Source organism: Cricetulus griseus, chromosome 4 (assembly GCF_003668045.3).
Source record: "Cricetulus griseus strain 17A/GY chromosome 4, alternate assembly CriGri-PICRH-1.0, whole genome shotgun sequence".
Lineage (NCBI taxonomy): Eukaryota > Metazoa > Chordata > Mammalia > Rodentia > Cricetidae > Cricetulus > Cricetulus griseus.
Genome location: NC_048597.1, coordinates 170,523,543 through 170,541,664, shown reverse-complemented (window position 1 = coordinate 170,541,664; position 18,122 = coordinate 170,523,543). Strand labels below are relative to the sequence as shown.

Below are 18,122 nucleotides of genomic sequence, written 5' to 3'. Positions count from 1 at the left end.
CAGGGTGGCTATTTGTTACCTAAATCAGGAGGGATGGGCTAGGGAAAGGAGTGAGAATGGAATTTAAGTATGCACATGAGAAAAGGGCAGGATATTAAGGTCTGGTAGTAATTTAATGGTAAAGTTTCTGCAGAATTAATGTCCCCTGTTTTTCTTAAAATGCAGGAAAGTTTATTTACTTTTGGTGCAATGGGAAGCTTTTTCTGGAAATGGTGTGTGTGTGTGTGTGTGTGTGTGTGTGTGTGTGTGTGTATGTGTGTGTATGTGTGTGTGTGTGTGGTTTCCAATATATCTTTGCTTTGTTAGTACAGCCAGTACTTACAGCAGATTTACAATTACATTGTTAAACAAAATCTCTGAAAGAATTTGAGTCTTAAATGCTTGCTTGGGAGAGGTTTTGTCCATTGTCAGTTGCTTTTTAAGGATTTGGGTATCAATTTGTGACTCGTAGAAAAAACTTAGTGTATAGTTTAACATAAATGGGCAAAATAATTTTGTTTTTTTAGTTAAAGTGTCCTATGAGAATTTTAGTACCAAAGAATTAAAAATCAAACTGTCAAACACCAGCATTTGAAAGCTAATATAAATGAAAGCCATTATCTTCCAAATTGCAGCATAACAAAATAAGCTTGTAATTTTGTTGCTGGCCAGCACAATATTGTTTTCTGTTTGAATTGAGTGGCAATTTCCAGCATTATTTAACAGTGGTGGAATTAAGTTATGTTTTTAGCAAAGGAATTTTGGAAGTATTATGTTTATTTTGGTGTATTTAGCAATTAAAATTACTCTTGTAATGATGGTGGTATTAAAAGGGATAGGAGCTGTCATGGAGAATTTGAAGCTTAATTATTTCTTTGGCAACAAAATGCCTAATCTTCCATTGCAGTACTTATTTTCTTATGATAATTGATTCATTTGTTCTCTGGTTATCTGCTTAACTTCCTAACCAAAAACATCTGCTCTCATATTGAATTGGTGTGAATACTATATAGAGAGTAGTTAAAATCCATAGGAAGTTTTCCTTTGTAATTCATGAAAGGGAAAAGTAAATGGTGAACACTATGAGTTTCTTCTAATCGTCTTTGAAAGTCTGTTTACTGAAAATGCATTATAGATTATTAATTTTATAAAAACCCATTTTGCTATGTTTTACAGAATTAATTATTTTACTCTAGAGGAGGGTTCCCCAGTACTAACACTGGGTTCAAGGAATATGTCAGTTCCTTGGAAATGGTACCATCTTAGTTATGAGTACAAGCTTTGAAAGCAGAAAAAAATTAGTGTGTTATCATTTATAATTTGAAGGAGAGAGGTGAGGCGAGTTGTTTTACATTTAAAAAAAATGGAAAGACAAACCATAATATTTTTTAAGATTTTACTTATGGTGGGGGGACTATGAGGCCAGGTGAGGCCAGGATGGAAAGCTGGTCTTAATTGGACATATATTGTTTGTATTGATTTAGATTTTTGCCAGGTGATTTCTGAGGGTAGAAAATAAAATTAAACAAATGATTCAAAATATTTATCTAATTGACAGAGTAAAGCCACACAGAAAGGTACAGCTTAAGTTGAAAGTTATTCAAGTAAGTATGAAATAGTAATTGAACTGTATATTCCTAATGAAGTATATTCTAAGTACAAATAGTTGCAGATATTGTTGGTAAAAATGTTATTCTGAGACTAAGGAGCTATAAAATAAGGCAGATGCAAAACTATGTTAGTGTTAATGGGTAACAGGAATTTTTAGTAGAAGAAAAAGGAGTTACAGATGTTAGAGTTCAAAAGGCTCATTTAATACTTGGTGACCTGAATTTAATTGAAAATTGTAATAGAAACATCAAGATACATACATGCTGATTTTTGTCCTCCTTATCTCACTGTTTCCTGTCCTTCTTAAGCCCTTCCATCTTTAATATTCTTCTTTCCACTTTCAAATCACCTTCTTAATATTCTTTCTTAAGGCTTCTTTTATTTCCCCTCATAGGTCCTTTTTGGAAATTAAACTTGTTTTGTAGCTAGAGGTATGGATCCATAGTAAAGCATGTATAAGACCCTTATTTTGATCTCCAGCACCAAAAATGTTTGAAATGTTTAGGAATACCTAACAAAATAAGAGTAAAATTCATTTTGATAGAACATTATAAAAGAAAAAAGAAAAACGTCAGTGTTATCCATGTCAGGTTGACACTAAGTGCAACACCATTCATAATCTCAGCGAATGGGGCATATTTTAGTAATTTGTTGTTATTTAGTAGCTCTAGCCTGTAGTGAAGCTACCTTTTCTGTGATACAAGAGTTGTCATTCAGAAATTTCAAAGAGGCAGTCCCAAACCCTTGTCAAAGGTGTTATGTATGAAATCATAGCATTAGTTAAATTGGATTAAATATCCACTTTGACTCATCTAATAACGACCCAGAATAATAGGTAGTAGATTGTCTCCTAGGGTCTATGAGCTAGCCAGCCATGAGTTGGAGTCTCAGTTAATAGTACCAGGCATGAATACCATCTTGTTTGCAGTGCAGGCTTTAGATTCAATCAGAAAGTGATTGGTTACTCTCATAAATATCTGTGCTGTTCTTAGACCAATATGCATATTTTCATGGGCCAGTTGTTATTGTAGCTTACAGATTACACAGCTGTAATTAATTACTTTTCTCTCCCAGTACCATGCATATAACCTTCCAGCATTGTGAAAGCTAGCCAGTAGGAAGGAAGCTTCCAGGATGGGAAACCAGCCCAATTTCTCTATATTCTGTGACTCAAGTATGTGGTGTCTTCAGCAATAAGGTTTTACCATTAAGTTCTGGAGAGTAACCAAGAGCAGTTGCAATAGCCTGTAATGTTTTGGGCTTACCACTGACCAACTAGAAAAGAGGTAACCGTGGTGTATGGAAGGGGCATTGTCCCCCCACTATAGGGTAACACCATTCAAACTCCTTTTCTATATGTATATGTGTATATGTATTATGAAACTTCTACAGTAGTAGGTTTCCATTTGTCTTTTTTTTTTTTTTTTTTTTTTTTTTTTTTTGGTTTTTTGAGACAGGGTTTCTCTGTGGCTTTGGAGGCTGTCCTGGAACTAGCTCTTGTAGACCAGGCTGGTCTCAAACTCACAGAGATCCACCTACCTCTGCCTCCCAAGTGCTGGGATTAAAGGCGTGTGCCACCAACGCCTGGCGCCGTTTGTCTTTATAAGAGGTCTTTAACATCAGCTATCCCTTCCAATACTGTCTGCCTTAGCCTCCCATTCTCACCTTGATAGGGTGGGAATTTAATAAATTGTAGTTGTCTATTTCCCCCTTATTCTCTATCATCTGTGTCATAGACCCCTTCCCTTGAAAGCTTTTCTCGTATGATTCTTCACCACTTTCCTGACTTCTGTGTGCATTCTAATTTAAACACACATACCTGATAGCTCATGATTCAAATCTAGCATCCATGAAAGAGAACGTGTGATACTTGTCTTTCTAGGTCTTGGTTACCTAACTCATGTCTGTCCATTTACCTATGACTTAAAACAATATTTTTCTTTACAGTTGAATAGTATTCCATCAGGCAATTTGTAAAACTGTTGTGCTAACATTTTAATATATAATTAACATAATTTTATAAAAATATGCAAATTCTGTAAATATAAAAATTTGTTGATATGAATAGCTACCTATTTTTATTTTAATTTCCTTTATATTTTGAAGCTCCACCTGAATTCTTGAAACAACCTGCTAACATATATGCTCACGAATCCATGGATATTGTATTTGAATGTGAAGTCACTGGGAAGCCAACTCCAACTGTGAAGTGGGTCAAGAATGGGGATGTGGTTATCCCAAGTGATTACTTTAAAATTGTAGTAAGTATTTTTTTCAAAGAAGTACATTTATTTCTGAAACTTTTAAATGTCTTTAAATATAACCACTAAAGGATATACTATATATACTAATTCAAAATCATAGAATGTAATTTATTTTTTGGCTATAGGGAAAACTGAGCTTGAAGTATTTTGGTAGTTTAGGTGAGACCACTTAGCAAATTGGTGGCTGGACTAGGCTTAGAGCCTACCACAGTCTAGTATTCCTGAAGAAATACAGTGTGTACATGTGTGTTTCTCATTGCCTTCACAGCTGTTTTCAAGGAGCAGGTCCTCCCCCCCTCCAGGGTCTCACTGTAGATCTGGCTGTCCTGGAACTCTCCATGTAAACCAGGCTGGTCTGAAACTCAAAGAGATCTTCCCGTTTCTGCTTCCTGAGTGCTGTGGTTAAAGGTATACATCACCACATCCAAGTCTCTGTGGAAGTATGGAAAGATGATAATTTTGAAAAATATCAATTAATTATATAATAAATTATACAAAATTTAACCAAACAAATCATAAGTCAGTGCACATACTCTTCAAAGTAGGGAAAATCCCTTGCCAACAGTTGTAACAACAAAACCCTTTTAGAAAGTGAGTGCATCATCACATAGTGCCATTTAATTTAATTTGCATGTATTAGTTCAAGTTTTGAAATAGCTACAAGCAAGACATCATGATAACTTGCCTATAATCCCAGTCCTCAGGAGGTAAAGGCAGGAAGATAATGCCTAGTCCCAAAACTCTAGCAAAACTGTAAATGGGAAAAGTGAATTGTGGAGCTAGATTGCTGTCTCAATCTATAAAGTACTTCCATGTACACATGAAGGCCTGAGTACAGTCACCAGGAGAAACCCATGTAAGAAGTTTTGTGTTGAAATACCAGCACTGGAGACAAGTGAATTCTGGAGGCTTATTGACAACTAGCCTAATCTAATCACTCTCCCAAATCCCAGTGTGAGAAAAAAAGACATTAAATGTATTTAATAATTCTTTGTCGTAATTGGCTTTTTACTTTATATGTATTAGGTATATGGTAGATATTATTACCTATTAATACTACCATTATCTAATATCCTACTAATGGGATTATTTAGGTTTTTGTAATAAGTATTAATGGCATACCTTAAGGTCTTTACATAATACTTACTAAAAAAGCTCAGAAATAATTATGTTTTTAAAGATTGTCATTTTACAGATTTGTCATTTAAGTAATTCATTTTTTTTTTTAGGGATCTATTTTCTGTTTCTGAAATACATAATCTCATGTTGACAAAAAGTTTGTGAGTATTTAACATTAAAATACCAATCTGGCCGGGTGTTGGTGGCGCACGCCTTTAATCCCAGCACTCGGGAGGCAGAGGCAGGAGGATCACTGAGTTCGAGGCCAGCCTGATCTCCAGAGCGAGTGCCAGGATAGGCTCCAAAGCTACACAGAAAAACCCTGTCTCGAAAAACCAAATAAAAATAAAATAAAATAAAATACCAATCTAGTATGGTTAAATTAGCATTTTCATTTTATCAGTATTTACATGTTGTTTTTAAATTTTAAAGCAACATTTATGCTAATACAATATTTCTTCCAGCTCCTTGAGAACATATCCTTGAGGTTTTTAAAGTCATGTTCATAATTAAGTCATTAAATTTTATGTATGTTTTTCTTCCTTAGAAGGAACATAATCTTCAAGTTTTGGGTCTGGTGAAATCAGATGAAGGGTTCTATCAATGCATTGCTGAGAATGATGTTGGAAATGCACAAGCTGGAGCCCAGCTGATAATCCTTGAGCATGGTAAGAGGGGAGCAGTAGTGAGCTGAAGGAGCTTATATTGGAGGCAGTGTTGTTACTCCAGGTGCCTTGCGATTGCTAGCTTGCTTGGTAAAGCCCTGCATGTGACACAACTACAAGAAAAAGAGCAGCAGTCTTAAGTCATTTCTATCACTTAAATTACTTCAGGGGCTTCAGGAGATAAGAGCACTTACTGGCTGCTCTTTCAGAAGACTCAGGTTTGATTCCCAGCACCCACATTGTGCCTCACAACCATCTGTAGCTCAAGTTCCAGGAGATCTGATTCCCTCTTCTGGTCTCCTTGAGTACCACATGTGCTACACATGCATAGATTCAGATGAAACACACACATATTACAAAAGAAATATTAAGCATACTTTTAATAACAACATTTGGGAGGAAGAGGCAGGCAGATCTCTTAAGTTTTAGGCCAACTTGGTCTACAGAGTGAGTTTCAGGACAGCCAGTGCTAAACAGAGAAAGACAGTCTTGAAAACAAAAAAGTATTTAAAAATAAAATTACTTCGAGATATGTTTTCAGATAATGCTAAAAAAAAAAGATTTAAAAAATAAAATTACTCATTATAGGGGGTGGGCATTTAAGGTCCACTATTGCTTAGGGTCCTAGTTGGGTCATCCTTTTGGATCTCTGTATAATTCCCTAGTGCCAGATTTCTCTTTAAACCTATAGTGGCTCTCTCTATTGATGTGTCTCTTTTCTTGCTCTCCTCTATTCCACTCCCCACTCAATCTTCCTGATCCCTCATGTTCTCCTACCCCCTCCTCTTTTCCCCTCCTCTTTCTCCTACATCCCTTCCCCTCTCCCCATACTCCCCATTTGTTCAGGGGTTCTTGTCCCTTTCTGCTTCACTGGGGGACCATGTATGTCTCTCTTATGAGGTATGGATTGTAGGCTGGTAATCCTTTTCACTATGTCTAGAATCCATATATGAGTGAATACATACCATGTTTGTCTTTCTGTGATTGAGTTACCTCGCTTAGGATGGTTTCTTCTAGTTTCATCTATTTGCCTGCAAATTTCAAAATTCCATTGTTTTTTTCTGCTGAGTAGTGCTCCATTGTATAAATGTACCATGTTTTCTCTATCCATTCTTCTATTGAGGGGCATCTAGGTTGCTTCCAGGTTCTGGCTATTACAAATAATGCTGTAATGAACATAGTTGAACAGATGTCGTTGTTGTATGAATGTGTATGCTTTGGGTATATGCATAAGGGTGGAATTGCTGCATCTTGAGGTAGACTGGTTCCCATTTTCCTAAACCACCATACTGATTTCCAAAGTGGCTGTACAAGTTTGCACTCCCACCAGCAATGGAGAAGTGTTCCCCTTTCTCCACATCCTCTCCAGCATAAACTGTCATTGGTGTTTTTGATTTTAGCCATTCTGACAGGTGTAAGATGATATCTCAGAGTTGTTTTGATTTGCATTTCCTTGATGGCAAGGATGTTGAGCACTTTCTTATGTGTCTTTCAGCCATTTTAGATTCCTCTATTGAGAATTCTGTTTAAGTTCTACACCCCACTTTTTAGTTGAATTATTTGGTGTTTTGAATTTGGAACTGGAAGGCACTAATTCTAAATCCTACCGCTTAGGAAAGTTCCTTAGGAGCACACAGATATGTATGTCATTTCATAACCTGTTTTCTTGTAACATCATTCCCTTGGACATCTTTCCATGCTAATAAAATAAGAACATTGTTCATTATTGAATAGAATGTGTAGTTTTATATAATTTACTTCCTGTTTGGTTACATTTATGTTGTTCTCTTTTTGTTGTTATTGTTGTTTTTATTTTGCTATTATGAACACTGTTATACTGAACCTTTTTATGTGGTTATGTTCTCATACTAAATTGCTATTGTTAGCAGTTCTGTCTTAAATTAGTGAGGATGACTCATTAGACTATTTTAGCAACTAAAGCTTTCTTTTTTTTTCTTCCATTTTGAGGTTTTTGTTTGTTTGTTTGTTTTGTGAATGCATGATAGAGGTAGCACTTTGGACATCTGCTCTTTAGCCTGAGTCAAATACAGTTATGTATTACTATAATTCCAACAGGTTCCTCTGACAGCTGTAGCTTGACCAGGGAAATTAACTGACAAGGATGGCACCTACACTGACTTTTCACTAAAATAGCATATGGGATTTATAGATGCTATTTTAAAATATACTTGAAAATAATGTTATAAAAGGGATAAAATAATTGAACAGCTTTTTCACCCTGTTTCTGTGATTATACCTTTCTCCCATTCATTGGAAATGACTTCAGCAACTTTTCATGTTTGTAAAATAAAAGTTGCCAAATTGGGCACCAGCTGAATGAATGTGATGATGTTTTTTTGTTTTGAAGTATAATGGCAATGACTTTCTTAGTAAACTTTAGAGATATTTAGCTTATTCACATCTACTTAAGCATTGGAGTATCAGTATATTTATGTTTGTGATTACTACTATAAATCTTACCAGTGTAAATGAATGATTGTGTAAGGAGCATCCTAATGGAGCTTTCCTCTGAATGTGCTTGGTGATATAATTTTATTAATAGTATGTGTTCTTCTCTGGCTTTGAAAATATTTATGGGCTTTGGGAACTTTTTTGTAATCATACTGATAATGCACTGAGAAGTTATAGGCTATTAGAAGGTTGTAAATCCCATGTTTATTAAGTTTGTTTCCTATTTTTGCCATTTTATTTTTTATTTGCTTAAAATTTATTTATGTATGTGTGTACAAGCTTGTCTGTATGTACACCATGGTCCCTTGGAAGCCAGGCTCAAATCCCCTGGAACTGGAGTTAAAGCTGGTTGTGAGCTGCTTGATAAGGTTTTAGGAACAGAACCTGGTCTTCTGCAACAATAGTAAGCCCTCTTACCCACTAAGCTATGCATCTCTAGCCCCTGCTTGCTTATTTTTGAGGTTGCGCATGGGTGGGATGTGTCTTACTGTGTTGCCCAGGTCTCAAATTCCTTAGCTTAAATGATGCTGTTTCTTCAATCTCTCAAGATCAGAACTGTAGGAGATATTTGCCACCATTCCTGGGTTTTAATCTAAAGATTGTTTTATTTTTTAAGTTGTATGTTTCTGCATGTGAGTATATGCATTTGAGTTAGTTGCTCACAGAATCCAGAGGCATTGGATCTCTTGAGCTGTACTTACAGGTGATTGTGAGCCACCCAAAATGGGTGCTGGGAGCTGATCTCAGGTCTTCTGTAAGAGCTGTAAGTGTTTTTTACTGCTGAGCCCTTTTTCTAGCCCTTTAATATTTTGATTTTTAAAACAAATATTTATGTAGGAAAGCTAAAAAAGGGAATATAAATGCACTTGTATGTATCATGGTTAAACACTGAAGGCCAAATGTAAGTGTAGCATGAATAATAAAAGCCCAGCAACAGATACTAGGGTTAAAGTGAAGACCAGAGAAGTAAAGCAGCCAGCCACTAGAGAGTTCTCACTTCTACCAATGTTCAGATCGAAGGGGCGGTTGTGTCCTCTGATTTCATCTCCAAATTGCACTGCTCCTCAAACTGCCCAGATTGCCTGAGTTCCTGTCGTCTCTTCCTGCCTTATATTCCTCTCTCTGCCCAGCCACATCACTCCTATCTCCACCTCCCTAGTGCTGGCATTAAAGGTGTGAGCTCTGTTTCTCTTTTAGACTGATTCACTCTCATGTATCCCAGGGTGGCCTTGAATTCATAGAGATCCATCTGCCTTTGTCTCCAGAATGCTGGGATTAAAGATGTGTATCACCACTCACTGGCCTCTATGTCTAGCTAGTGTGGCTAGCTTTGCACTCTGATCTTCAAGCAAGCTTTATTAGATCATAAACAAAATATTACCACATTTTGTGAAAGAAAGAAAATTGTGAAATTAAAAAACAAAACAAAACAAAAAACAGTCCCAGTAGATGCATCTTCAAAACAATCCTGCACCTAATGCTCAAGGAGCAATGTGGAACAGGAAATAGAAAGATTGTAAGAGCCAGAGGACCAGAGAATTTCCTGTGAGATTCTCCTAGTAGCATCAGAAGGTGCACCCATAAAGTCTCAACAAAAATGACCACCCAAACATGAGCTGAATAAACAAGACACCAATGAACATGCCTAGCTAGATGGGTCTCAATCTACACAAAGAATTACAGGCAACTGAGTAAAGCTAGGAACAGGAAAAGTGTAAAGGTATTCTTTGCAAGGGAAGAGTATGCCAACTGGTTGTCCATTGCCAAATGGGCAGCCCTGAAAATATACATACAAGTATATTGTATGGACTCAACATGCTATATTTAGGAGTGTGTGTGTGTGTGTGTGTGTGTGTGTGTGTGTGTGTGTGTGTGTGTGTGTGTGTGTGTGTCATGCAATAACCATCATGAAAAAAAGATACCATCACTTTAAGGAAAGCAAGGAAGAGCATAGAAGCGTGTTTGGAGGCAGGAAAGGGAAGAGAGAAATGTTGTAATTATAATATCAAAAATAAACAACAAAAGACATTTACCTGAAGAAGAACAAAGATGAGTCTGGAGAGATGGCTCAGTGATTAAGAGCACTGGCTGCTCTTCCAAAGACTCACGTTCAAGTCTCAGCACCTACATGGTGGCTCACAACAGTCTATAACACTAGTTTCAAGAGATCAGACAACCTCTTATGGCCTCTGTAGGCACCAGGCACACATTGTAGTGCACAAACATGCTTGCAAACCAAGCACCCATACTCATAAAAATAAAGAAAAAGAAGAATTGCAGCAGGCTTTTTTCCCCCTTTGACCAAAATTAAAGACCTTCGAGGAAAAAACAACCCAAGTTATCTACCCAGTAAAAGTATCCTTCAAAAGTGAAAATGAAACAAAGAACTTTTCAGAAACCGAAACCGAGGAAAATTCATTGCATACAACTCAGTACAAAATGATAAAGTAGTAAATTTAATGAATGGTTATTCTATTTTTAAGATGTTATACTTATGATGGGTGAATAGGATATGAATAGGCTTGTGTCTCCACTCTTAAAGAAATTATAAATCGTTGTATCATTTAATTAAAGGAATTTGGATAGTTACATCTTAAAAATTAATTTAACCCATTACTTTTTAGTTTTTTTCTTAGAAATCAGATTTAGAAAAAGATTTAATATCAGCAATAGTGATTTTAAAAGAAAAAGAAATAGGGATAAAGTGAAAGAATAGGAAATGACTTAAATGTTGAAAATAGAATGAAATGAAAATAATTATAGAACAATTTTGGGATAGAAAAATTACTTGAACTCGTTTAATGATGAGAAAAATCTCAGTATAGAATTTCAAGTAGCAAAGAGGAAAAGCTGAATAGAGCAGATCAGAATTTAAAAACTATACACATATGATTAAGCATTCCTTTTCCCAAGATGTTTACATTAGTCACTTTGATGAATTATATTTTTTCAGTGTTTTCAGATTGCTGTAAGAACTTTTGCATAATCTGCAAGGCTTTCTTTCTTTCTTTCTTTCTTTCTTTCTTTCTTTCTTTCTTTCTTTTTAAGTACTAAACTCAGCCTTTCAGTCATTGTTAAAAGATTTAAAAAGCCACCAGACTCATAATACTGATCAGTGGAAGGTCAGCATTCACTGCTGGTCCCTTTCAGAGAACAATTATGTTGTAGATTGTCTCTACTTCATGCATAAAGTAGAGAAGATTCTGACAGGCCCCAGTGATATCCTTTAATTTGACAGAATATAGGCCGAGACTTGAACAGCATGAAAGAGGAATGATGAAACTTAGCCTACTTTGAGCCTCTTTATCGTTGTATTTTGTAGCATTGTGACCCCTAGGGGTGATATACTGTGGCTATATAGCAATTTCCAAACACTCACACCTTGTATCCTTGTTTATGTAGGTTTTTTGCTTCTTTGTTGTTAGCAGACTCATTAATATTTTAAAAAACATTTTTTTCCAAGAATGGACTAGATTAAGGTTGGCAAAGTGCCACATAGGCTGTCCATCCATTTCCTGCATTTTTTCATTGGGACGTAGACATACACATTTGTTGACATACTATCTATTTGTTTGTAGTCATTTCCTACTGTAATGACAAAAGTCAGTAGTTTAGATAAGAGATCAGATGGCCTGTAAAACCTAAAATATTCTCTTGCCCTTCATAGAAAATGTTTACTGGCTACTAGACTACATCACAAACCTTAATAGTTTGTGATTCTAAACTATTTCTCATTGGTGAAAGTCTATTTCACGTAAGACATTTTAAAGGGAAAAATTGGAGTAGAGTAAAGGAAAAGGAATAAAAGCACAAGGATAGAAGCAGAAAGGCAGATCTAGGAGGAAATGTGCTGCAACTCTGTGGGGGAGAAGTAGAAACTGCAGATAATTGTTAGTACATTCTTCTGGCACAGCCTGAGCAGCACAGTGGAGAAAACCAGTGAAGTGCTCTTTATGTTCATGTATGAGACATGTTATGTCACATCATCAGAAAACACAGTTTCTTACAGAATTGGGAGGTAGAATTTATGAAGCATTGTTTCAACGTTTTCTTAATCAAAACATTTGAAATGTAAGATGGAGTTGGCAAGATCACTCTGTGGATAAATACACCTGCCACCAAGCCTGATAATCTAAGTTCAATCTCCAGAATCCATATGATGAAAAAAGAGAGCTAACTCCTCAAGTTGTCCTCTGACTTTTCATATGTGTACTGTGCCTGTCCACATATAAACACAAGTAACAAAATGCAATAATTTTAAGAAAAATAAAATATTATTTAAAATATTAATATTAAACTTTAAATCTTACGCATTTTCAGTAACAGAAACACTCTCTTATTATTTCTTTTGATGTCAGTATTGGTTTTTTGTTTGTTTTTAAGCTATCTGCCTGTGTAAGTCAAGTTAGCAGTGAGCTTACTATTCTCAGCCTTCTAAGTGCTAGGATTTCATTGCATACTACTATGTCTGGCAGCAGCAACTCTTGGTTGTAAAGACTCTTTAAAACTATTTAATTGAACATAAAATGAAATTACTTCTATATTATGACATTTCAAATTAGTACCTGTTTTTAATAGTTGTCTGTTGAAAAGATTTTCTTAATTGTTAGTAAAATTTGTGCAACTAAGTGGGATGGTATAGGGGCTACATGCCTGGTAATCCTAGCACTTGGAAGACAGAGGCAGGAAAATTATGAGTTCCAGGCCAGCCTGGGACTACACAGAGAGACTACATCTTAAAAAGAACTGAGCGGAAATATTGTTAACTCTTCATTGTCCTTTCTTCCTGTTGTTTGAATTTTAAAATAGCTTCAAAATTTTCTTGTAAGACTGGAATGTAAAAAACATAAAAATACACTTTTTAAAATGTATATCCTGTCAGCAGGTCTGGTAATTGGCAGGGTTTTTTTTTGTTGTTGCAGTAGGGAAGAAGGGCTGATGAAAAGGAAGTAACATGAACTTGTTTGTAGTAAAGGAAATTCACACTTTACCAGCACATTAAATGACTACTAGAATATAATGGCCATGGTAGATAAGGATACATACTGAGTATTATGATTGTTTGTTTTATTTTTTTATTTTATTTGACTGAAACGCTTGTCAAAAATTCCATATAGTTCTGAGGTTATTAGATGATAAAAATTCTGGAAAAAGTGATGAATAGCTTGGCATGGTTGAAAGTTGGCTACGTAGCCAGAAATTATTAGTCATTAGTGGAATATTTTAAATCTGAAACATTACTTGTAAAGGTTAGTGTTGATCAAAGGGTCAATTCTAATTTATTATTTTGCTTAAGTATTAGTAGTTATAACTTTAGGAAAAGTTTTACTCCAGATAACTGGTATAATTTGACTCTTAATTGTGATTACTATATCTAGGAACTTTTTTGTTTATGTTTTTGAGACTCTTGATTTATAACCTAGGCAGGCCTGGAAGTTGCAGTGTAGCCCAGGCTGGCCTCAGATTCACAGCAATTCTTTTGTCTTACCTTCTTAAGTGTTAAGGTTAGTGACGTACCACCACCTACCTTATGTCTAGGACCTATCTAAGATTACAAATGTATCTAATGGCATTATTCTCTCTGTTGCTGATTTACTGGTTGGGTCTGGCACTGAAATTCTGTAAAATGAAGGAATTAGGTAATTGTTAGTTTTTTTATCACATAAAATTCTCCAATAAATGTAATTATTTTAGGAGTATATGTTTAATGTTAGATGTGATTTTATTTTTTATTTAATTTTAAGTATGAGTGTTTTTGCCTGCATTTAACCACAAAGCCCTCTCCAGCCCCTCAGATGAAAATGAAGTTAGAAAGACTGACTTTATGAAGCAAACTTTGAAACTACTCTTTAAGTAAAACTTAAACAAAAACCAAAAAACTAAATATATTTATATCATTTAAGTTAGAAAAATAATCTTTTATGACCAGATTGAAAGGCATCTGAAATGTCTAGTTAAAACTAAACGGGCTATTTTTAAAAAGACCTAACACATGTTCATTGTCAAAAACAAAAATGTGTAATTGACTGATAAAAAAGTAAATACACTGTTAACTCTTCCCTGGTCTCACTTTCTAGAGCTAACCCTTCTTAGCAAACTACTCTTATGTAGTAATTCAGTAAATACGTGTGGTAAAATCCCATATACTTTACAGAAGTATGGCTTTATGCTGAGTAGTGAGAGTGAAATAGCCAGCAATCAGACATTATTATCTGCCCTCATAGAACATTTGTCTGTTAGAGTAAAGAGACATCAGGCAACTAAACTATAAACAAAGTAATTAAAGCTTTTGTGGCTGCTTAAAGGAAATTAAAAGAATGCTTTATGTTGTGGATTGAATGTAAAATCAATCTCCCAACAGGCACATGTGTCTGAACACTTGGTCTTAACCTAGTGTCCCTATTTTGGGAAGTTATGAAACTTTTGGGCACGGGGCAAGGGTAGTAGGTACAGGGATGTCGAAACTTCACTAGACAGTTGTAGCTACCCTAAGAAGTGAGGAAACTATCCTAAGAAGAACTCACACCACCTAGGCCCAGACTAGTCTCAGCTGCTCTGCCTTTTCTGCCATGAAACTATGAGCTAAAGCAAATCCTCCTTTCTCTAAGTTATTTCTATTGTGTATTAATATTTCACCCCAGTGAAAAGAAAAATAGCCAATATGCTCTGATAAAGAATAATTGGTGTTCAGGGTCTGGAAATTGATCATTCAGTACAGTACTTGCCATTCAAGCATGAAGACATAAATTCATATCCCTAGCACCACCTACATGAAAAGCTAGGTGTGGTAGTGTGTGCCTGTATTCTCAATGCTGGAGAAGCCAAAACAGGGCATCTCTGGAACTTACTACCTTGCCAATCCAACTGAATTAGCAAGCACCAAGTTTATTGAGAGACATTGTCTCAAAAAATAGCTCAAAGTGATTGAAGACACTCAACATTGACGTCTGGCCTACATATATGGACATACATGCACACACCACTGCTACTACCTAAATACAAAGAATTATTTGGGAGGTGGGCATGGAGGCTTATAACTTTTAATTCTAGCACTTGGGAGCTTTTGGAGCAAAGATTGCCATAAATTAAAGCTGGCCAGAACTACACAATAAGCTCCAGAACAGCCTGGCCTACTGTATGAGACCTTGTCTCAAAAAATAAAGTAAAATAAAATCAAAGAGGGTGTGGGTATTGGAGAAATAGCTCAGCTGTTAAGGCCACTGACTGTTCTTGAAGACAACCCAGGTTCTCTTAGCACCCACAAGGTAGCTCAGCATGTAATTCATTTCCAAGGAATCAAATACCTTCTTTTGGCCTCTTTGTGCACTGTATGCATATGATACATGTAGCAAAACCACATATACACATAAAATAAAAACGGGAAACTTTTTGTAAATAGAGTGGAAATTGTTTTAAATATGCTTATTAAAAAGAGGACCTTGTTGAAGTGGTGATGTTCAAGTTGAGACCTGAAGGATTCACAGGAGCTCATGTGTTCTTTTGTGTACACATACATATATTTACATTCACATATAAAGTTTTTATCTACAGTAGAGTTTTTCTGTGATTTTTACATTGCCCAGTGGACATGTTTTACTTACTTTCTTTTTGCTATAACACTCATCCTATCAGACAGGCATGCTTTTGAGTTCTTGTTAATAGCACACTTTAAAAAAAAAAAAAAAGTTTAGCTGAGGTATAATTTACCATTTACCTGGGTATGATGATACCATCTTACAATTCCAACATTTGGGAGACAAAGACAAGATTGTGAGTTTAAAGCCAGCCTGTGATACATAGGCTCTCATCTAAGAAAAAAGAATTTAGCATATTTTAAACAATCTGTTAATAATTATTTATTTTGAAGCTATAATTACAAGGTATTTAAAGGTTCATATTTTAAACTAGCATAAATCTAAAAACAACCAAGTTAATAAAACCAATAAAAGAGAGTACTTTAAAAATACTAAAAAGAATAAGGGATCTATGTATGGAAAATATCTGTGTTAGTTAGGGCTGCTATTGCTGTGATGAAACACTGTGACCAAAAGCAGCTTGGGCAGGAAAGGGTTTATTCCCTCACAGTTCCATATAGCAGTTCACCATCAAAAGCAGTGAGGGTAGAAGTCTGGAGACTGGAGCTGATGGAGAGGCCATGGAAGAGTGCTGCCTTACTGGCTTGCTCCCCCTGGCTTCTCAGTCTGCTTTCTTACAGAACCAGAACTACCAGCCTACAGATGGCCCCATCTACAAATGGCCTGTGCCCTCCCGCATCAATGCCATGCAGGCTCGTCTATTGTCCAGTCTCATGGAAGCGTTTTCTCAATTGAGGCTCCCTCCTCTTTGTTGACTCTAGCTTGTTGACATAAAACTAACTAGGACAATATCTAAGTTATATTGTTAATAAACTGAACTGGGTGTGGTAGTTCATACTTGTAATTTAATATTCAGAAAATAGCAATCGTTTTGTGAATTTGGAGGCAGCCATGTTGTATTATTAGAAATTCTAAATGAAATAATTTTTTCAACTTCAAAGTAATTTTAGATTAAGAGTTCTTATCTTTTGAAGCAATGCTACGAGAGAAAAAAATGTAGGTTGCATGTTTGATAACTGTCTGTAAATGTTAGACATTGTGTCCCATTTTTCTCTGAATAACAAATTGTATCATGCAAATGCTACAGTAAAGTATAATTTATTAAAATATTAGGAGCAAATTTGATCCAGGCATGGTGACTCACATATGTGATCTCAGAACTTGGGAGGCTAAGTCAGGATGATTGATGCAACTCCCAAGCCAGCTTGGGCTACATAGTGTGTTGAAGTCCAGTCTGGAATAAATTTCAAAACCCCATTTCAAAACCAAAGCAGATTTGTTAAACCAAGGATTTTACTAAGTACATGTGCTATGTAAATAGATATTCTTAGCTATCTGGCAAAGATCCTACTATGCAGACTAGTTAGGGAGGTGATGATTAAAAAAAAATTCAGTCTAGCTAGAATATAGAAATGTAGCTAAGTGATTTGTCTTAAGTCATTAGTGTAAAAGTCAGAACAGATACCTGATTCAGCTTCAGAATTATGCTACAGTAGCAAGTTTTAATGTTTCTAAGACAATTGTTTGTGTGTGTGTATGTTTCCATTTAATTTCAAAAATCAGATTTTAAATTCAGTATTGTGGTTATGCTTATTGACAAGGTTGTTCAGCTATATCATTTTGGAAAGATGGCTGGGTGTCTAGTAGGCTTGAGATAACTGTAGTTTACTTTTGTCATAATTACCAAAAGTACCTTCTGTAACTCAGAAGTGTCAGAGTATATACAATATTTTTACATGGTCACCCCAATAACTGAAAATTTATTAAACCTGAAAGGTTCTCATGATGCCAGGGTAGAGGTTTTATTCTATGAGTCAAAATAATGTATTGTAAGCTCTGCTGAATGCCAAGGTATTTCTCTGTTTCTAAACAGGAAGAAATCATTTCTGTCAGGTTTGCAAGATAAAGAAGGCTTTTTGAACACTAGCATTTGAATTGAATCCAGAAGGATAAGTGGGATTCTAGACTCATCAGGTTACATGAAGATGAAAAAGGAGGTGATTCAGTTATATCAAAGTGTAGAAAGATTTAACGTGCATTGGGAGAATAGTGGGCAGCTTGGCTTACAAGAATTCAGAGAAATTTGATATCGAAGTCAACATCTCAGGAAAACGTATATAAACCAGATTATTTAATAGTTAGTCATAGGTAGCACTGGGGTTTGTCTAGCAGTTGGAAGACCTCAGCAGATTTTAGGTACATGCAGAGGTATCACTAAAAGACAGTGTATGAGAGGTGTACTGACTGGTTTCAGGCAGGAAAACAAGCTGTCTCTGGTAACAATACTGTACCAATTACATGTGGTATTTAAAGCTCCCAACTAAGTGGGAGAACATTTCTTTGTGTCCCTTAAAGACTGTTACATGGTAATCATTTTTTTGTTTTGTTTTTTGCTTTTTGAGACAGGGTTTCTCTGT

At 35.6% G+C, this 18,122-nt stretch overlaps 1 protein-coding gene across 5 annotated transcripts in view; it reads left to right on the top strand.

The window, feature by feature from the left end:
* Neo1 (neogenin 1) overlaps nucleotides 1–18,122 on the top strand; it is a 160,288-nt gene that overhangs the window by 65,753 nt on the left and 76,413 nt on the right. For all 5 annotated transcript variants that reach the window (XM_027414905.2, XM_027414904.2, XM_027414903.2 and 2 more), the window contains exons 6-7: nucleotides 3,697–3,851; nucleotides 5,521–5,641. In XM_027414905.2, coding sequence (XP_027270706.1) covers nucleotides 3,697–3,851; nucleotides 5,521–5,641 — 276 coding nt within the window. The remainder of the gene's footprint in view (nucleotides 1–3,696; nucleotides 3,852–5,520; nucleotides 5,642–18,122) is intronic.